Genomic DNA, 22,236 nt, shown 5'->3' on the forward strand with positions numbered 1-22,236 from the left:
TTAGTTGATGTTTGCAGTGGCTGTAGAAAAGCTGTTGTGAATTTTGCACTTAGCATCTGAAAGCCTATGGGTAATGAAATGTCTGGCAAATCTCAAGAATTATATGTATGTCATAACAGTAATGCAGGTATTGCCTCTGGGACTGATTGGCATGTTCTGATAGCTCTGGTTCTATCAGTGTGTGGTTGCACTGTCCTTTCAGTTTGGACCTTGTTCTCTAATGGAACTTGCTGAATCATTCAAGTGGATAATGGCCATCACCACAAGTGACCACAAGGCACCTGAACAGAAACATCCTTGTAAAAGTTCAGAGTGCCATAAGTAAAACCTGTGTTAGTGTGACTAGTCATCCTGAAGAAATCTGTGGACTTGAAAAAATGAAAAGAAAATAAAAAGTGGGACAGACAAAATGCTGGTTATTTCAATGGCAGAACTTCCTCCTGCCCTGCTGTTAGTTGTCACCTAAAAGCTGTAGGGCTAATGTTCTTTTGCTTTGTAAAAAAGTTATTTTTTAAAAAAAAAGCTGAATAGTGGATGGCTTTTCTATTTAATAGCTGTTGTTCTTTAAAGAATATCTCTTAAGCTTAGTGATCATCTATTACAGTGAGGAAAAGGGATATAAAAGATTATTCATGCTAAGTGAAATGAAGATAGTGTTTATTGCATTTGTGTTCTTGCACTTTTTTTTTTTTTTTTTTTTTAAATTTTAGATTAACTCCTTAAAACAGAAGTGCAGTACACAGCAAGACTTTGCAGGCTTCCTGAAATAATGGTGCCAATGTATTTCCACCCTAATTTGCAGCATCTCTGTTACTACCTATCTTAGTCTCTTCTAAGCGTGACTGCTGACTGTTCCAAATTCACAGTTGTTCCATGATGACGACAGGGATCATCTAGTGAATAAATGGGGAACGCAGTATTCAATTTGCTGGTGACCTTGAATTTGATCTCTCTGTTGTCCTTAGCAACCTAGTCAATCTCTGTCCTGTTTATCCCAAGTCATCATTGCTAATGTATCATATAGAGATATTGGCAACTTTCTTCTCCTTGTGACTGTATTTGAATTGGTGAAAAAGAGAGCTAAGAATGAATAAAGAACTGCATAAATTCTTCTTCACTTTTTCCTTAGCAGTGTCAAAAGTGGCCACAGAGAGCTTCCCCAGTCTTTCTGTTCATTTTTGTATTTGTTTGAGGTAGAAACCACAAGTTTGATTGGAAATGCAATTTGCATCTTGAGGCATCACTGGCAATAATGCAATGGCATGAAAGGCTACTCTTCACGGAATGCACTTTTCCCTCTGGGCTGACTTTAGAAACTCATTGATGTCACTTCCTTCCTCACTCAGCAAGTGAATTTTCACTAATTCTCAAGACCAGCTGTCCATGTTGTCAATAGAAAGTTATTAAAATTCCTTTAAAGTGAATCAAAATAGCCTAAAAACAAATGTACTGGGAAACAGGAAAGCATCAGTATTCAAAGTCCACAAACCTTTGAGCAAAATAGTGTTGATCTAACCAGAGATTTCAAGCACTGTGCTTTCCTAGCAACTTGTATATCATTACAGAATGCTAAAAACAAATACTCCTTTTATTACCAACAATCTATTTGGCTAAAAATGAATTACAAGAATCAATTTTGTTACTTCCAGAGATGATCTCATTGAAAATACATTTGGGGAATTCTCCCCAAAACAGTAGTTTTTTGGATGATATTTTTTGTTTGACGAGGAAAAAAAAAAAAGCATTGTTGTTATATTTAGCAAACAAAAGCAGAACAGAAGCATGCAGGAAATAATTATCATGACAATCTTACAACATAGCCTGAAGTAATTATTTCTATCTGAGTTATCTGTATTGCTTTCCTTGAAAATAGGAGAATTCTCAGCAAGCGGTAGTGAAGAACGTTTTCCTTTAGATATGAGTGTGTTTTAATACTTTAAATATTTTCATTTCATTTTAAAGCTTCTGTCTTGTGCCAGACACATTGGCACAAAGCAATTCTGTTGAAATGGAACATCGTTTCTCACGCTGAAGGAGGCAGCCATCCGTGTTAGGAGGAAACAGACTCTCCCCTGGCAGCTTATTGTGCTACCAACATGTTGTAAACAATGTCCTGTCATTATTACTTAAAAACAAACAAAAACAAAAACCATTCTGGTGGGTACACGTGACTTAGTTGGATAAGTCAGTGTGAAATTCCTGACTTTTCCCAATACGTGTGGATGGTCTCCTGTAGCAGAGGGAGAGTAATTGATACCAGCTGCCTTTTTGACAGCTAGTGCATAAGAACAGTAAATTAAGCAAAATCACTGTCCCTTTTGATGTGAAAGAAAAGAATAGGTCTGAGATGTCATTGCTGCTAGGGTCACAGATGGCTGTAGGAGAGCAATGTTCTGTCTTCGGTTTGCTCACATCTTCCGGAGCACGCTGAAGAATGCTGCAGAAGGCCAGGATAAGGGAGCAAGAACGTAATTCAGCTCACCACTTTGTGGATATTATCAGAATAGAATTTCTCCCTTGAGCCAGCTGGTGCCTAACAGTCATGACACAGGCACGTAATTTTAACTTAGGTTAACAATAGAATCTGCATTTCTCCTCTGATGCTCAAATCCTGAGCTGGATGCTGCCAGTCTTTCAGGCATGTATACATGCAGCAGTGCATCTCACAGAGTTAATTAAGATAGCATGTGTTTGAAATTTATTGTCTTCACTTTGTATGTTGTAATTCCTTGTAGGGTATAGGATTAGCAAATTTGGATACCTTCATCAGTCTCATTTTTATGACATTTTGATCATGAGCAGCTTGTTTTTTCTTTTTACTTAAGATGGATTTCCATTTAGAAGTTACAAGTTTTTTGCACACGGTAAACTCTATTTCTCAATTATAAAATTCAATTTTTTTTCCTTTGGTGTTTCTGACTACAGTGTTTCTTGTGTGTGTATGTTATCATATTCATTAAAATATGTCAGACTAATTATTTTCTTTGTCTTTCAGTGTCTGGAGAAAAATTACAGCAACAGATAACTATGCAGGTACTTTGACACTTCTGTATTTTTTGTTACTTAATTTTTCATGTAGAAGAATTGTAGGAATTACAAAGAGGAGAACTTCACAGGACAGTCTGATATTAACTACGTAGGTATGTTGGGGATCATGGATCAGACAGTTTCCTGACTGCAGAGATGTCACATTCAAAGAGTAGCCATCTTTTCTGATTTAAACCTAAGCCTTACCATTTAAGCTGTTTACTGCATCTACTTATTGTGTTAATGGTGAGCTCAGAGGATAGATAATATCTCCACTGTTGTCAAATTTTGTAGCACAGGTGTTTTGTTTTTTTTTTTCAAATAAGCAATACTTTGCTAGTGTTCCTTAAAAAAAAAGCTAGAAAACTATTGGTATGAAATTCGTTGCATGTAAATGGTGTCTTTGTTTAGGTTTTCATTTCTTCTGTGAATTTGCCTGAGGCCTCACTAAACTGAAAGTATTTGGGGAGGTGGCTTTTGTCTTGTCCTTCTTACTGTATCAGATGGGACTATCTGTTTAGAAGATCATTGTTATGTATCATTTAGTGTCTCAGCATCATGAAAAGGATATAAGAAACTATACTGAAGTTAAATTTCCCTTTACCATGTGGAGAGGAGGAAAGACATAAGTTTCCTAAAGTGTATGCTCTTGGAAGGACTTGACTTGTAAAGAAAGGGCGTGTTACAATTTCACAGGTCTATGTCCTCTTACTGAATGCTGTTATCTGAATGCTATATAAATGGGTGTTTGTATTGTTCGTGAGATTTATTGATAAGTCACTTAAAAAGCAATCACTAAAATGTTGGTATTTGTGCAATAGCCCTCCATTAAGTAATCTTCCTTCTGAGCCATCAGTTGAGGCATTGGCTCATGCCTGGCCATTATCTGATAATCTAGGTGGAGGACTAACCCATTAGGTGGCTGACCATCCAAGGTAGCTGTGCACATCTTGGCTTTGACAGCATTTCCCCTGCCATGGCACAGCACTGCACAAATGTCACTCACTTGCAGTGTCTTGAGCTGGCATGGCTCCTGACCAAGTAAGGACCTGCCAGTCTGGAAGCCTGTGGGAAGCCTAATCCTGCAACATCAAATAATAATCATAGTTTTGTTCCATCAGAGCTGTTGGAAGCTCCCTGTTGTCTCAAATAATTAAAGAGTGAACATACTTAGCCCCAAACATAGCATTCCATCAAGAAGAGAATAATCTTTGTTTTTTTTCCTAAATAAATGTAAAAATGTTCTGAAAGTTAATGGAAGTTGTGTGCTTTGACTAGGAGTTAATATCCTAAAACAAGCCTAATTAGCATTTAGAAACTAAATTGCATCTGAAAATTAGCCTGAAATGCCTTGCAAAAACACTTTGGGATGTCCTTTTTGGCCAGAAGGGGGGGCAGTTGTATTTTTAAAACACAACGAGGCAACATTGCCAGGGTTGTGGTTGGCTGTCTGGAGATCTAACTCTGTACTGTTCCCCTGTGACAGTTAAGGGCATTGCTCTTTGCTGAGGAAGAGTGGATTGTGTTAAAAAGGATGGTTGTTGAAGTTGCAAACGGTGGACTTGGTCCTATGCTTTGTGTACCTGATCTCGGTCTTCTCCTGCAGCCACTGCCTTCTCCTCAAACTACTGAGCCACTCTGTCTCTGTGCAGTTTGCTAACAAGCATCTAATTTTTCAGTAATATTCCATTACTGTCATATGTAAAGACTATACCCAAATAAAGCTATAAAAAGTTGATCTGGGGACAAATGGTAGACATTAAGTTTTAGATGGATACCAGTGAAATTGGTGATGCTCAATTCCAAACTTCTTTTGAGCTTCCAGGAAACAGAAGAATGTTTTAGAAAATCATTTTATTTCCAAGTGTCAAACTTGCAATGCCATTGCAGAGGCACATATGGTTTGAATTAATATTATTTCAGTAAAGAGGTTTAAATTAAAGTTGATCTTAATGGAGTACCTCCCCTGAGAAGGTTCTTTTTATTCCCTGCACTGAACCACGTTTTATATGTAGATAAAGTACTTTCCCAGCTTAAAGTTTTGTAGTTGTCTTTCATGCTAGTGAAACAGCACTGAGTTAAACTAGCTGCCAGAAATCTCAGTGAGGTTCTGCAAAAGATGGATATTACAACTCAAGAGGAGCAGGAGTACGAAGGGGCAATGGCAGGAGATGTCTTGTTGAGAACTGAGTGAGACAGGGTAGGCATGGGAAATGGATAAAGATGGGGGTTTGGGACTTCAGACGTCTTAAATACCATTGATTTTTCTCTGTGGTTCTTAGCTCCTTCTAAAGTCTAAACAAGTTTGGAAAAATACTCTATAAATATATTATGATGATAGTATCTGTTTCCAAACCCCACTGTCCACAGTTATCACTTTTATTGTCTCATGTTCACTTTCATCATGAGGTATTTGTTGGTTTTCCATGAGCACCCTTTTGTGGTTTAGATGTTGCATGTTCGTGTAACAACAGTAGTCATCTACTGCCCTACCTGAGCAGGGTCATCCAGTCTTTCTAACTACCTTTGCAACTTCAGGGTAAATCCTGGCATCAATCTACAGCCTGATTAACTGTAATGTGTTAACTACTGCTACAGGAAATGCAAGGAAGCAAGAACAGACATTGTGCTTCTGTGTGAACATCTCAGTTATAAAGCACGTTGCAGACTGCCAGTCAAAATGTGTCTGAAGGCAGCGCTTTGTTTCATCCTTGCCACTCAAATCGCTCTGCATTGTGGTCTTCCTATATACTTCTACATGTGGTTTTGCCTAATGCTTCCTGGAAGCTCTGGAGAACTATCAGTATTCATATTTGCATTTTGAAGCTGAAGTTGTTTGCGTGGTCAGACTTTTGGGTAAAAATTTCAGCTGTTTGTCTCTTTTGTGGTGAAATTGTTGGTTGGGTCAGGAGGCTGTTGGAAGAGCTTCATAGTATGTCCTATCATTTTAGTCCCTTGAGAGCTCTTTCCTTAAAGCAGTTCGCTTGCTGTCTTGCATGTTGTATCATTCTCTTAATCTATGAACGTCTCTGTCACAAAGGATTTCCCATTCTATACATGGGGTTGGGGAGATACAATATCACAGAAAGTGCTGTAATGTAGCAGAGTACCTGATAGACCCAGGCTTGAATGAGGAGTAAATGTACATCTGCCAAAGAGGTGGGAAAAAAAAAAAAAAAAAAAAAAAAAAAAAAAAAAGGAAAAAAAACCCAAACCCAAAACCTCCTCTTGAATGTCAGTGTAAGATTATTGTGCAGACCATGTTGGGGAATGACCTGTACATTCTTCAGGTATCAGTGTGGTGTAATATACTCATGTCAAGATGGAAAAAGGCAGTTCAGTCCAATTTCTTTTCCTTATTCAGTGCTGTGGTCTACTGTAGTACTCTTCCTTCTCCTCTTCATTCCCTTAGATGACCTAGCTAGGATATGCTTAATCTACATACAGTGGCTTCCAGGTACAGGTTCTTTCCTGCTTTGACGTCATATTCCTCATTGTTACTTTGTTCCACCAAATTTAGGATGTTGAAAGGATTCAAAAGAAACTACTGCATTTTATCCCACTAAACAAGGGGAATGCTTCCATATTCTTCATAGACTTTCATAATGGTTGAGGCTGGAAGGTATCTCTGGTGGTCATCTGACCAAACCGCCCTTACTCAAAGCAGGGTTAGCATGAGCAGGTTAGCATGCCCAGAACAATGTCTGTGTTTTAGTATTTCCAAGGATGGAGACTGCACAGCCTCTTTGGGAATCTGTCTGTGTTCAGTACCCTTGCAGAGGAAAAGCGTTTTTTTTTTTTAAATGCAAGTGAAATTTCCTATGCTATAATTACTGCCCACTGACTTGTTTCCTGTCCACCTTCTGTCTTCCTCTCCAGTGGGAGGAACATGGCTCCATCTTGATTATATCCTTGCCTCTTTTTTACTGAGGAGCACAGAACTGAAGCCTATACACCAGATGTCTTTCCAGGGTTGAGCAAAATGGAAGAATCACCTCCCCCAGTCTGCTTGCAATGCACTGCCTAATGCTGCGCAGGATGCTGTTGACATTCTTTGCCGTGGAGACACACTGCTGGCTCATGATCAGGACCAGAACCCCCAGGTCCTGTTCCAGGCAGTCAGCCTCCAGCTTGTGACAGGGCGCAGAGTTCATGAAATCATAGAATTGCTCAGGTTGGAAAAGACCTTAAGGATCATCAAGTCCAGCCACAACCTAACCATACTACCCTAACTCTAACAACACTCTGCTAAATCATGTCCCTGAGCACCACATCCAAACGGTTTTTAAACACATCCAGGGATGGTGACTCAACTGCCTCCCTGGGGTGCATATTCCAGTGCTTAACAAACCTGTCTGTAAGGAAGTTTTTCTTTATATCCAACTTAAACCTCTCCTGGTGCAACTTAAGGCCATTTCCCTTCTCCTGTCACCTGTTACCAGAGAGAAGAGACCAATCCCACTCTCGCTGCAATCACCTTTCAGGTATTTGAAGAGAGCAGCAAGGTCTCTTCCTCAGCCTCCTCTTCTCCAAACTAAACAGCCCTGGGGTTGTTCCCCCCAGGAGATGCACTTTGTATTTCCTACTGCTGAATTTCATGATGTTCTAATTAACTGCTTTCACAAGTGTGCTGAGGTCTCCGTGAATGGCAGCACAACCCTCTGGTGATATCTGGTATATGATCAGATACAAAAACTGAATAGGGGAACTTGTTTAGGTTTGCAGTGCACTTAATGCTTTTTTTCTTCCAAGCTGATTGGATCTGATTCTGATACCAGTATCTTCAAGTTCAGAAAACACAATAATCGTTCACTTACGAAGTATTGCATAGTACTGAGATAGTGAATCTCAGCAAATGAGGGAAGAACTCAAACAAGAACAGCAGACACTTTTATTTGAGAATGTTTTCAGTATACTTTTAAAAGAAAATATTCTATGATTATTAAGCCATTGCAGGAATATATATGCAGGAATATATATATGTGTGTAGATAAGAATACATTTTTGAGGATAATTCTTGTGATAAAAGCAAGGATTAGCGTATGTAGCAGGCTAAGAAGAAGTTGAACACTGAGCACAAGTAATGAAAGAAGTGACATGAGATTTGAGGAATGGAAGGCAGAACGGCTAAGAAGTTGGATTGCAGTCCTGACTCTCAGCATTCTGGCAGTCCCCTCTCACTCTGTAAAGTTGCATGGTTTTTTTTACCAGTGTTAATCAGAAATTGGAAATCACAATATTCACATGGGGTAGGCAATTATTATCTTTCCTTGTTTTGCAGACATTGAAAAATGAAGTGTGAAGGTCAAAAACTTTCTCCAAGTTACAAACCAAACACTGTGGTTCTGGCCCATGCATCTGCCCTTAATTGCAGCACAGTCCTTTCTAATCATTCTTCTGCTTCAAAGAAGGACAGTGGTTGAGCTAGTTAGTGTTTTGATGATCTGTAACACTACTGACACGCATACCAAGAGGACAGCTAGACCAAAAAACTTCCACAGAATAAACAAGAGTACTTTCTCTTACTTGAGTAAGATGTAAGAGTACATTCTCTTACATCTTTTCTCATGTGATAAATATGAATTTATTCCTGGTGAAAATAGGATATATTACCTTCCATTTAGTATCAAGAGAGAGTATGCAGCAAATAATTCCCTTTGTAAATTCATAGCCTATTTTGTTCCACAGTAATTTATGATTGTAATCAATTCTCAGGTATTAATGGTTATTTTTGTAAAATTGAACACATGAATTTATTTAAAAGTGTATGAATGTAGACAAATACAGATTTGAGATATCTGTCAATTTTGAGTGCTATATACATTTATATTTATTTTTTGTTTACCAATAAAGTCATCTAATTTGAATAAAATGATAATTGTGATTGAATAGAGAGTGTTTTAAGATCTCTAGAGATCTTACCATCTCTTCCAAAGCAATTTTGGGGAAATTGAATTCTTCGTGCCTGAATATACATTAATGTTCTTTGACTGAACCTAGTTTCATTTGAAACCTTTCTTACTATTTTTAAAAGAACACGATGTCTTGTTTATGTTGGAAGATAAGTGTGTTTACCTGCAGACAAGATGGAAATGGATTCTGTTTACCAGCAAAAAATCCCCGTGGATCTTACCACAGCCACTAATGTGAGAAATATTGCCATGAAATATTGCCATGTATGCAGAAGTAAAACACTACATTGCAGGCTTTTTTTTTTTTTCTTTTTTTTTTTTTTTTTTTTTTTCCTCCTTTGTGGGGAAGGAGTACACTTGTTTATTCATCTTCATTTTTACATGTCTCTGCTTGTAAGTGCCCCTGGTTCCATGGGGAGGCCTCTCCAGTCACACTGCCAGGCTTTCTCCTTGTCAGTCCTCCTGAAAACAGCACCAATTTTAGCTAACTTTGACAGTTACAAAAGAAGAGGGGAAAATTTGTCCTTTCTGAAGGAAAGACAGATGATATATCTAGACATATATATATAATAGACATATCTATTTCATGAGAGGGCAGAGGGTTGGCCAGCAAGCAGGAATACGGCTGGTGAATCACTGCATTCACATCAACCACTTCTACCGGTTGGAAATTGGCAGAAAGTGCAAGTGTTGGGCTGGGAGACAGGATAGAGAAACGCGACTGAAGCCCCTGCAGAACTAGGCCACCGCTTGTCTTGCTGCTTATGAGAACGGCTTGGTAAACAGCTTGCTTGTAGCTTGATGTCTGCAGCTAAAGTAATTCCCTAAAGTAATTGGTGGAAACGATTGAGTACCCAACTTGAAGCCTTTTGGGCTTACAATCACACTGTTTCACAGTATAGCATACACTCTCTGTTCCTTTATTGTTCCAGATATCTTAATAGGCATCCAAACTCTGCATTTGGCTACTCAAAACAAACATCTAAGCAACTCTTTAAGTAGCTGTCTTCACTGTAGCTTGGGAGGGCAGGTTAGGAAGGAAACTGATGTACTGAAATTGTACCATCAAGTCCAGGTCTTCAGTAACTTCTGCTCATTCATCACCTTTACAGGTAGCTGTGCCCTGTGGGATTGTTGCTCTGTGGGTGCAGATGTGCCCCAGTGTTGGTAGCACTGAGCCAGCCTGTTCACTTACATTAGTGTGGTGGGAACCCAGAAATGACCAGCTTGCTGGGAAAACTCACACGTGCCAGATTGGACTGCATGAGGTATGGGTGTACTGAGAGGTCTTAAAACGCTGTTGGGATATCTGTAAAAACTGAGTCAGTGATGCTGGAGATAAGGAAGTCCACGTTCTGTCTTCTGTTTAAAGCCCAGAACTTCTGCTACCTCTAAGACCCCCATTGTATCCCTCCTGTAGATAAAAGTAAGCTATAGAGGGAGGCTTACCTACGTGGTGATTACAGCACTTTCTGGAGCCAATGTTTTGGTCTGATCTTGCAGATTTGATAAACCTCTGCAGTTAATGCCCAGCAGTTAGATCAGCTTCTGGAGAGATACATAGTGAATCTCTTCATAGAGGTGGTGCCCAGGAAAATCAGATTTACCTGTTGGTGCTGGTCACCAAGTGCCAGGACAAGGACCCTAATTCCTCTGGATTAACAGATGTTGGTATCTAGCCTCCAGTGTCAACTCCTTTATTTTAAACAACAGATATTGTTTAAAATATCAAGTGTACTCAAAATTCCTATCTGGCTTGAGCTGTGAATGACCAAGAGACATTATTTATTTTCCTCTTTGTAAAATGACTGTATATATGAGTTATCTTGTACTTGGAAGTAATGATTTTTAGAATTACGTGTCAACAGAGGATACTGTTTAGATTACTTGTCTTGCTTCTGTGCTTCAAATTATGAGAAACTAGGTACAGTAACATTATTTAATGAACTTAAATAAGAGACCCATACGTAATATTTTGTGATTACCTGAAAGTGTTGTCGTCAAATTTAAACTTTGCATATGCTAATAGTAAACCTACCAGCCAGTGACAACCTGAAGTATTTTTTATAATGTTCTTCTTCATTGAACAAGTATCATTTTAGTCTGAGTTAACTCTGAATTTCAGGTTATTTAAGCTGCTTTAGCACAACATTGTTCTTTCTGGTCAGTGACTGCAGTGGCTGATTTAGGTTTTATTAAGAAGACACACAGGAGGACTGAGCTAAGAATTAAATACTGGTTGAACACATTGAACAACCTGTTTCCAAAATGAATGTGACTGCATAGGAATGAGTTGAGGCTAAATATGGTGATGTAAATGGTCTGTGATCTGAAATTTGTCCTTTAGTAGCAGTGCACTTTAGCTACACAACTAGAGAGAAGTGCTCCATGCAAATTGAGTGCATCCCCTGTCTAAACACAGGCAGTCTGGGTTGTAACACCGTCACTTATTTACAAGTTTGTAAATTACTCTGTGAAGGACAAGTCCCATTAAACAGTTGTCAGAAAGCTAGTGGAGTAGCATCAGCATTACATTATCCAGAAAACAATTTATCATCACCACTGATCAACCTTGACAGTGGTTTCTTTGTTTTTAATAAGGTAGGGCGTTTGTTTTTGTTTTCAGTACTTCCTTGCAACTGTCCTGGTAAATTTTTAATCTGTCACTCAAACTGTGTTAGTTTCTGATAACTATGGCATCTTAATTGGGACTTTTTCTATTAACAGCACCTTGATCTTTCTTATCTGTCCCATTTTGAACATGTTTTACAGAAATCACGTTTTGACAGTTAGGGTGGAAACTGGGGGGAATTAATTCCAGATTTGAACAAGAATTGGCAAGTCAAATTAGAGATTAATTTCCTTCATCCAGGCTGCTGACCATATGAATCAGCTTGTTGAAATGGCTGGTGCAGACTGTCTTGCCTCATTAGCACAGGTGACTTTGTGCTTTCTGCACTGGAGGCAGGGAGAGGAGGGGAGCCCAGTGCCATGCTAGCACATAGGCTTCTTGGGCACAGACAAATGGGTTCCTTCTGTCCCGTTACTAAGAAGGGAAAGAATTACTACTGTGGCCCTGATAATGCTGCTGTTTATCTTGCTTTTTTAGGCCTCTCTTCTTTCCCAGTGACCCATGGATCTGGGTTGTTTTCCAAAACTAGCTCTATGCTAGTTGTTCTTTCCACATTTTTTCCACACCAACTCACTATAAGATGGTCAAGATGCAGGATGATGTCCAGAGAAGGGCAAGGAAGCTGAGCACATCTTATGAGGAGCAACTGAAGGAACTGGGATAGTTCAGTTTGGAGAAGTGAAGACTCAAGGGAGACCTTATTGCTCTTTACAGCTTCCTGAAATGAGGCTGTAGTGTGGTTAGGGTCTACCTCTTCTCCCAGTAGGATGAGAAGGAATGACCTCAAGTTGTGCCAGGGGAGATTCAAGTTGGATATTTGGAAAAATTTCTTTTCAGAAAGGGTGGTGAGGTGTTGGAACAGGCTGCCCAAAGAGTCATCATCCCTGGAGGTGTTCAAGAACAGGATAGATGTGACACTGAGGGACATGGTTAGTGGTCAAGGTGGTGATGGGCTGATGGATGAACTGGATGATCTTAGAGGTCTTTTTCAGCCTTAGTGATTCTGTGATTCACCAACATCGGGCCATACTACATTTAAAACTAAAGCAAAACAAACAATCAACAGTGAAAAAAACACAACCAAACAGAACCAAACACAAAGTAATTAAGAAAGAAGGAAAAAAAGCCTCTTTCCCTCTTACCTTTTCTTTCTGACTGACTTTGTCTGTGCCCTTGGCATAACTCTCAGTCACACTGCAGTGAGATGCCTAGCTTTCTGCTGATAGATTCAAGGGACAATAGTCACTGATTCACAAAACTGTTCTGTAGAGCAGCACTCAAAATGTCTGGTATCTGTTAATTAAAACTTACCTGCAGTATTTTTTTTCTTACTATAATAAGCTTTTCTTGTTTGTGTCTGGCTTTGTGTTCACAAGAACCTCCCTTGGACCTGATTGTGTTTCAACTACAAAATACAAAGTTTGCCTCTTCATTAGTCTCTGTAGGAAACTCCAAGCACCTCATATACTCATTTTTTAAATTTATTTTCCCCCAAGCTAATTTAGTAATATTAATGGTGTTTCGTACAAGTACATTTAGGAGTATATATCTCATAGGAATATGTTGTATCTATTGTTATTGACTGTTGGGCTTGCAGCTGGTGGTTCTACATAAGAAATATTCCTAGACCATAATCCAGGGGAAACATTAAATCTGCTGCTACTTTTTTTGATCTTTGGAGAATTTCAGGAGCGGAAAGAAGTGTGAAAAATTCAAAGTACAGTTGTTTCATTCCATAATGGAATTGCATATAAACCACATAGCAACATTATACATCTCTGACAGAAGTACTTCCAGTGTACTTACACTGTTCACAAGGAATACCTCTGGCTTGCGAGGAGCGTAGTGAACTGCCTGAAATAAGTAAGACAAAAACCTGCAGTGGAGTATCTGCAAGGAGAGAGGTTGCTGGTACCTGTCTCCGGAGCAGCTGTTTTAAGCACAAGTGATGAATCCTAGGGTTCATCTGCATTGCACAGAAGGCAAAGCACCTCATCAGAGTTACCTACTTGTGGCCAGTCTCTTCATTGGGAGATCATGTAGGATTTTCCTTTACAATGTTAAACTATGCAGAGACATAGAAAGTTATTAGCTGTGTTAGCACTGCAGCAGAGGATTGTGATCGCTCTGAATTATGTTTTGCAAATGCTTTTCTAACACACACACACAAAAAAGCTGAGGATGTTCCATTCTTCTGGCAAGCTTAAGGAAACTTGTGCGTACATGAGTATAGCAAATGTATACTTATACACATTTTTACACTTAAAGTATTAATGGTTCTGGGCTTCACTGGCATGCGGGAGATTGAATCATTCCAAATTTTTACAGAATCACAGAATTGCAGGGGTTAGAAGGGATCTCAGGAAATCATTGAGGCCAATTGCCGTGATAAAGTCAGTACCCTGCAGCAGGTTGCATAGGTAGGTGTCCAAATGGGTCTTGAATATCTCCATAGAAGGAGATTCCACAACCTCTCTGGGCAGCCTGTTCCAGTGCTCTGTCACCCTTACTGTGAAGAAGGACTTCCATATGTTGTACAGAAATTCCTATGTTCAAATTTTAGGCCATTTCTCCTTCTCCTATCCTTATGCAACACTGAGAAGAGCCTGACCTCATCCATTTGCCTCCCATTTCCCTCTAGACATTTATAAACATTTATCAGATCCTCTCTCAGTCTTGTTTTCTCCAGGCTGAACAGAGCCTCATGTTTTCCTCATATTTCAAATAGAATTTGAATCATCTGCTATAATTCTGGAAAAATCCTTCCTAATCGTTCAACTAGGTGGAAGGTTTGTTAGTTTAAACCTTAATCTAATTTACTTAAAATATGGATGACCTTTTCAAAGACTCGCACCCACCTCCAATCCAAGTAAGAGGATATTTCTTTGAAGTCCTTTGGTACTGAAGCTGCCAGCATCTAAAGACCTAGATCAAGAAGGTGTTCTCCCTGTGCTCACTTATCAGGGAGTCACAGAGTAAATTTTAAAAAAATGAGAATATGTCCCAGACAAGACTCCTTCTGCATCTGCTTTCTACCTAGAAAGAAACACAATAGAATAGAGTATTTCTTTCTTCCTTTGTTCTCTATCCTATGTTTTCTGTTAGGATCACTTAATTTTATTACTCTTGTTTGTAAAAATAAGATCCAGCACTAAAACGTTTAGGAAACACTGCATTGTCTGCACTGCAGGCCATTAAATCTTTGCAAATCAGCCCTGGAATATCATCCTTTTCAATACATTATTATCTTTTTTGCATGGCAGGATGCTCTAATTGCAAACTGTCTAGATGAGATCCCACAAGTGCACTGTAAAACCACTACAAAGCGTAATTGGATGAGTCTTAAGCATTCTTGGCAGTAGTCAGTCTTTTCTACCTCAGTGGCTTGTAAAGGTATTAAAGAAAAGGACAATTTTGATGTGTGTAAGAGAAAGGATTGGCTACTTATTTTTACAGCAAGGAAAATCATTTTGTTGATAGAGGAGAGGAAGGGAATATTTAGCAATAAAAATGGCAGAACAAATCCATTAATGACCTAAAAAAATGCCTTATGTTTCAGCAGCTTCACTAGTTTGTCTGCCAGTAGCCAAGCATTAAACTAACACTCTTAATAAATTCCTTTTTTCTTTGTATTCGAACAAATACAAATTTTAAGTCTACCTTCTGCTCCTGCCCAACTAAAGTGAGACAGATGTCGTGTGCCTACTCATCTAAATTAGACTCCTGGCCATTTCCTAACTTTCTTTCAAATGTGTTAATGCAAATGAAGGATGCAGCACTCCACATAATTATTGGCGAGGGTGCAACACTTCACTGGATTTTAATTCTTGGATGAAATATGTGCAGCCTGTTGCACAGAATGTCAGGTGTCTCAAGTCAAACTCGCTTCTGTCCAAGGTGACCGTTGTGTTCATCTCCCATGCCTAGTGATTGGTTCCCAAACTTAGCTTTTCTTTAGAGAGCCATGAGTGGCCATCCCTGCATTTGGACATGTGGCTGGAAGAGTTTGGTAGGACCATTTGCACTGGAAGGTCTGGAGCCAGATTTAGTAACTGCAAGAGGATTAACTGCTTGTTGCCTGTTGGTTCAGACATGTTCCAAAATGGTGATGCCCATCAGTTTGTGGGCTGCTGCACAGTTAAGAAGGTAAATGTAATGGTCATACATTCTTTTTCTTATTTTCTTTTTTTTTTTTTTTTTTTAATGGTTATTGGTTTGGAATTTTCTTATTTTCACATTCCTTCTTCAAAATAAAGTCAGCATAGCATGGGGATGTTCAGATCTCTACAGTGTCAGAAAATGAGCACTGAAAAAACAGCTGGTGCCAAAAGGAAGACAAAGAAAGCACCTAACTTCATGTAAGCCTGGTATTATAAAATATTAAAATCCTTTCCCAGCATTTCAGAGTTGCAGTAGTAGTTAAACATACCAGAATTAGGTAGTTTTGTTTAAGAAATACAGTACTACTTATTCAGCATCTAGCTGAACAGGTAGTTTCTTGAGAAATTTTCTATTTAAATGTCTCTCATCAAATGCAAAGCCTGATCCAACTCATCATTCATCTTACTCTTGCAGGTTACTAGCCTGGTTACTCAGGCAAGTCTATAAATAGTTTTTGGTTTGTTTTTCTTTTATTTTTCAGTTGAAACAGATGGCAGTGGAACAGTTATGCATGCCTTTGAAAATTACCATTTCCGTTATCTGTTCCCACTCTTAAATATAGCAAGTTAGAGTTGGCATTTACTGCATAACTTCTCACGGAGCTTATAAAAATGTTTATTAGTCACTACTGTTGTATTCACTTTGGGAAATGTATCTGAATGAGAAGAGAAAGTGGAGAGGGGAAGCAAATAACAGTATTTTACCTACTTAGGTAGTTTTTTCCCCTTCAGAACTTCCATTGTTTTTCCCCAGGTCCTCTTTTTTCCTTCTGTTTGGGGCCTTTTTTTTCCCCTGATTCTTCCTTTGCCTCATCTTGCTGAGAGGGAGCCCCTTTCAAGTGACTCCCACTGTGCACGTTGTCCCTTTAGGGTGTTTCCTGAGTTTTCTCTGAATAGTTCTGCCCATCTTTCTGTGAAGTCTTCTAATCCTTTGAAAAATCCTTCAGTAGTGGTTCCTACAGCTGCATTCACAGTTTCTGAGGCTAAAATACAGTCCTCTTCTGATATCTCCTCAGGTTATTCTCTGAGGTTGGTCCTGCACCACAGGTGGGCTGTTTGAAATTGAATTAAATCATGCCACCCACCTTTCAGTCTTTACACTTCCATCCTGGCCTAGTGGAACCAAAGCATCTTCCATTGGCTTTGGATGACAGGAAGTTGAACTCTTCCTTTGAAGAGTTGGGCTCATTTTAGCAGCTTTGGTTTGAAATTCTGGTTGTTAAGTCTCTTTGTACTGAAATGTCCTCAGAAATAGACTGCTAAACTAGAATTACATAGCATAGGAATGATGTACTTCTGCCTTCTCCTGAATTTTTTCTGCATTGGGGTACCACAGTCTAGTCACAGTTTTGGGGGACTGTCTTCTGTTTTATAAAATACCCCAGATCCGTGCTGATTAATTTAAGACCTTTGATTACTTTGTTCCTGTCTCTGCTGAGCCCGGTGTTGAGTGCTAGATTTCTCTGTAGCCCATATTTTTCATTTTCATCTTTTAAAGTCACTTATAAGGTCAAAAAATTCAAATAGTTTGTAGGCCTGTGGTTCTACAGTAGCATTTGTAATTTGTCATCCCCTCTCTTAGTGCCAGCACTACCTTCTGTAATTATACATCAACCACACACCTGAACTCTTTCTATCCTAAAGCAGAAGGGATAGATCTCTATGCACACATGTTTCTTCTGTTTAAATAATGAAATATTAGATCACAAAAATTAGATGATATGAGAAAGATCACATCAGGCCAAACTGCAAGAATTGTTATCCTTTTGCAAGTCTGAAAACATTGACACAGGAGAGCTCCCTTAGATGTACAGGTCCTTCATGGCTCTCTTCTTTTATTGCTTTCACCAGTACAAAAATCATTTTACTCCATTCAATGAAAGCAAATGTCTGTTGGTCTGTGGCTTGTGGCAGTACCCAATGGCCTTACCCCCCAGGTTAGTTTTTCTCACTGGAAACTAATACATGTTAAGATAGGCTAACTTTTCTTCAAACTGACAGTTTTTTCTATAGGCTTTATATCAAACAGGAATTCAAGTTGTGTTCAGTGTATTGCCATTTCTTACATTATTTCTCTGAATTGTTAACAGCTTTATTGGAGTTGGTCTGTGAACTTTCCTATCCTCTGAAACCCATGCTTTAGGGTCTGCTAGTCCACAAATCAACTTTCCAGTAAATGTTTAATCACTTTATGGCAAAAGAATCCTTCTGTGTGGATTTCCAAAAAAGTTAGGCCTATGAAATCAGATGGTCTGTGTATGGGTGTCCATCTGGTTACCTGGTGTTTGCTATGGGATATTTAAAAACATATTGACCAATTTCCTCCCTTTCAGAAATGCAAAGAAACAGGCAGTTTATTGATGTCGCAGTGCTGCAGGCTTGCCTGCAGAAAGGAGGCAAAAGTGTACGAGCTATAGTAAACAAAATAGAATCCACTCAAGAAGAGAGAACAAGAATAGTTAAGATGCAAAAATGTCTTCAGTCAACTTGCATGATAATTTGTAGAATTTGACTGCAAAACACAGACTTGAGCTTCGCTGTTCCTGCAGCTTGTGGATTTCATGGAAGCTGGCGACACTAGAAGAAATGTTTGGGAGGAAAGTCTCATCTTCTTACATTCTTTGCAGGGTCACTAGTTGATGTTTAGTTAGTTGGTGACATTAATGTTGATGTTTAAATAAGTTAGGTGGAATAAGCTTTGAAAACACTTATTTTTTGGCTGTGACTGCAGCTAGCTGAGGTTCGGTATGGCAAACGCTTTATCTGCATGCAGCCTAATGCTTGTGGTTTCTGTGACCTATCCATAGGGATCGGGAAGACGAACTGTTTGGAGAGGGGGTCAGCTGTCACTCTACCCTATCCAAAGGCACTGATGTCACCTATTCAGGAGCCTTCATTTGGTTCCCTACTACCAGCACTGGCTGTGCAGCCACTGGGGGGCAGGGATTCCAGCTCACAGTGGTAAAAGCAGGTTCACTCAACAATTGGTTCAGTTGGCTCAGTTTAGAAAGCTGTTAGCAGCACTGTAATTCAACCAGTGCTGTCGTGGAGGGTAAAGGTAATAGGCATGGTGTAGGCTGGCCATCCCTGCTGGGAATATTGGCATCCCTCTGTGTCTTGAAAGATTTGGTATATGCTATCTTTCTGTAGGCAGACCTGCTGTGCACTGCCAAGTATTATGTATTCCAGTAATTAGCTCAGCCTGTTGCTAAACTAGATGTATTGATCAAGTGGTTCAAGATAGGGCTTGTAGTACTTAAGGCACCTTGCTTGCACACCACTGTCTGTGCCACTGTTGGAATGTGATAGGGCTCGGCTGTGCTGTGGCTGCATTTTAAGGTCTGTTTTTTTCCATGTTTGCAGGATTTCATTCTCCCACCTCCAGAGACACAGAGGAAAGCGGCGCAGAGCAGGCATATTCCTCCTGAACTTGGCAGGCAGGAGGTGGCCATGATGGGCAGCCAGCAATGGCAGGGTAAGGCCGACCCTTTTGGTGCAGTAGCTGTCTCCTTGGTGAGCGGACTCTCTGAACAGCAGAAGATCAGCAAGTCACCCTACAGCCAGTTCAAAAATTTGCCCCTTGTGCTGCATCCTTTGAACAAGACTTTGGTTACGGGTGACCAGTGGAAGGATGTTGATAGCATCCAGGAAAAGCGCAGGTCTTTCCTATATGAGTTCTGCAAGAAATACAACAGTATGAAGAAGTTGAGAACTCACCTGGTGCACATAGTGTCAAGAATTTACGTGGAGGACAGGCACAAGGTCCTGTACTGCGAGGTGCCAAAAGCAGGCTGCTCCAATTGGAAAAGGGTCCTCATGGTGCTCAATGGACTTGCCACTTCAGTACGCAATATTTCCCATGATGATGTGCACTACGGAAAGCACCTAAGGAAACTGGACAGTTATGATCTAAAAGGAATATACGCACGTTTGAACACATACACCAAGACTATATTTGTACGTGATCCTTTGGAAAGACTGGTATCTGCCTTCAGGGATAAGTTTGAACATCCAAATAGCTATTACCATCCAGTGTTTGGGAAGGCAATAATTAAGAAGTATAGACATAATGCAAATGAGGAGGCATTGGAAACAGGATCAGGAGTTAAGTTCAAGGAGTTTATCCAGTATCTGTTAGATTCCCATCGTCCAGTAGGAATGGACATTCACTGGGAGCAAGTCAGTAAGCTCTGCTATCCCTGCCTCATCAACTATGATTTTATAGGAAAGTTTGAAACTCTGGAAGAGGATGCCAATTACTTTTTGCAGCTGGTAGGTGCTCCAGCTGAGCTAAAGTTTCCTAGGTTCAAAGACAGACATTCCTCCGATGAGAGAACAAGTGCAGAAGTAGTGAAGCAATACTTAAAGGAATTGTCTAAAGAGGAGAGACAGCTGATCTACGACTTCTATTACTTGGATTATTTAATGTTCAATTATACATCACCAATTGTATAGAATCAGAATAGCTTCAGGCTTCTATTAGATATTTATCATGTTGGGATTCAGAAGAACTACTTTGATGCTACCTCTGAAAGGAAACAGAGTGGCTGCTAAGTGGAGCTGTGTTGGCTTAGTGCAGGTTTTATAAACTAAAGTGACATAAAGTTACAATAAAATGCACCGAAAAGTAAGACCCATAAACAGCATAAATTGCAGTAAAATGCCTGAAAGAGCTGCTTATACCATTATTGTGGAAGAGGTAGCACAGCCAGATGTTACATTAGCTTACCTAAAGTTCTTTAAGAGTTTAAGAAAAAATCATTCGGAGTAGCATGATTCCTTTTGGTGTGTCTGCTTCATAAATTGGTTTTGAAACTATTTTTTGAATGTATTTTTTACTTTCTGTCTCTTATTAATAAAGAAGCATTGGCTAATTTTCTAAAGATGTTTGCAGTATTCTCAGTTGTATGAGTTGGCTGTTTGATTACCATTGGACTGTAGCTGCTTTTAGATCTGAGTATTTTACATTGGAGGATGGTCATGAGAACAAATGCATAACACTGCAAATGACACAGCAACTCAGCTGTTTAGCAGAATAAGTTTGGGTTGCAACCTGAAATCACTGTCCACTACCCTATTTTGACTGATGTACTATATAGATGATACATAACCCTTCTTTCAGAGAACTGATATGTGCGTTAAAATTAACATTTTAATTTTACGCTGGAGTCAACCAAATGATGAATACTGTGGCACCAGTATTTAAGATAGTCTTCATATTTAGCTTAAGGCAAATTCTTAGACTGGTGGCTAAGGGACATGGCAAAGTTTGTATCAAGAAGCAGTTTCATTGCAACTGCTGTGATTGCTCTTGGTCTGCCAGTATCCAATCATCAGCCCAGGCCCTGGCAATCTGTTGCACAAATAGGGCCAGGATGTCCCAGGAAGAGAAGTAATCTCTACAAAATGGATAGAGGAAAATCAGAGTACAAGTAAGTGAAATGTCCTTTTCCTTTGTTCCCCAAAAATGTTCATGACCAGAACTGTTGCTGTTCTTTCCTTTATCTTGTGTGTATATATGGCATTTTTATTCCTTTCACAGGAGTAATTATGGGTTCCTGTGACCCACAGGGAGACAGACCATTTTCCTCACATACCTTCATTGCTTGTTTCTCCCTTACTTTTCTCCCCAGAAGAGGAGAAAATCTATTTACTGCCTTTATGGTGCTGATGCATAGCCCAGCAGGCTCTTCCCATCTCTTCTTAAGGCAGGATGAACTGCTCTGAGAAGAAAAGATAAGAGCAGACTGGGCAGCCAAAGGCAGAGATTGTACCAGATGGGGCTACTGGCACCCGTGGCAAAGCCAGCCCATTCCCTGGGCTGTGGAACAAAGACAAGAATGAAAAAGCCCACAAACCATCAGCAGTAGGAGGCTTGGAGAGGTGCAGATGTTCAGCACCAACAAGGAGGTACATGGATGCCTTAGGGAAGTGAGCACAGTACTACTTTATGAGCCATCATCGTGCATAGATAGACCATGGGTGTTAACAGCGGAAGTGTTTGGAATGGGACTGTTGAGACCTTTCTTCAGGTAAGTGCCTCAAATTCTGGTTGCTTTGCTCTTGCCATGAGTTCTTCCATGTCATCAAGGAAGTTGAGTAAAGAATGAATGTACACCAACCTTTTGATTTCCATATATTTGCTTTGTCTTGTCTGATGTAGGTGTTTGTTAATTAATTGCTAATTTGCAGACAAAAAAAGGAAAGGCTTATATACCAATTTGTTCCCCAAACCATATGCAAATGAAAAGTTTAGCATGCTAATAAAGAATGGAGATGAATTAATGCATGTTTTGAATTATTTCTTTAATACAGAGAAATACATATTAATACATTACAAAGCACAAGCTCTTTGGAGACTTAACGTTGAGCTTGCCTCAGTGACAAGCTTTCAGCCTATCTGACCAGAGAATGAAAGAGATTTGGATGTGGAGAGGGATGTAATTGTACTGAAAAAGCTGTACAGTCTCATAAGATTTCGTCTACTAGCTGTTCTCAGATAAAA

General features: G+C 39.5%; 1 protein-coding gene across 5 annotated transcripts in view; it reads left to right on the forward strand.

Moving 5' to 3' along the window:
• The window catches only part of CHST9 (carbohydrate sulfotransferase 9), an 87,714-nt gene extending 65,713 nt beyond the window's left edge, over positions 1 to 22,001 (forward strand). For 3 of the 5 annotated variants that reach the window (XM_042808878.1, XM_042808877.1, XM_042808879.1), the window contains 3 exons: positions 2,996 to 3,033; positions 10,052 to 10,207; positions 19,095 to 22,001. In XM_042808878.1, coding sequence (XP_042664812.1) covers positions 2,996 to 3,033; positions 10,052 to 10,207; positions 19,095 to 20,186 — 1,286 coding nt within the window. In that variant the 3' untranslated portion in view covers positions 20,187 to 22,001. The remainder of the gene's footprint in view (positions 1 to 2,995; positions 3,034 to 10,051; positions 10,208 to 19,094) is intronic. The other 2 variants (XM_042808880.1, XM_042808881.1) reach the window with 1 other exon arrangement.
• Positions 22,002 to 22,236: the final 235 nt, after the last annotated feature.

The sequence above is a fragment of the Centrocercus urophasianus genome, unplaced genomic scaffold (assembly GCF_019232065.1).
Source record: "Centrocercus urophasianus isolate 14NV4802_14NV808 unplaced genomic scaffold, USGS_Curo_1.0 seq_11, whole genome shotgun sequence".
NCBI classification, from domain to species: domain Eukaryota; kingdom Metazoa; phylum Chordata; class Aves; order Galliformes; family Phasianidae; genus Centrocercus; species Centrocercus urophasianus.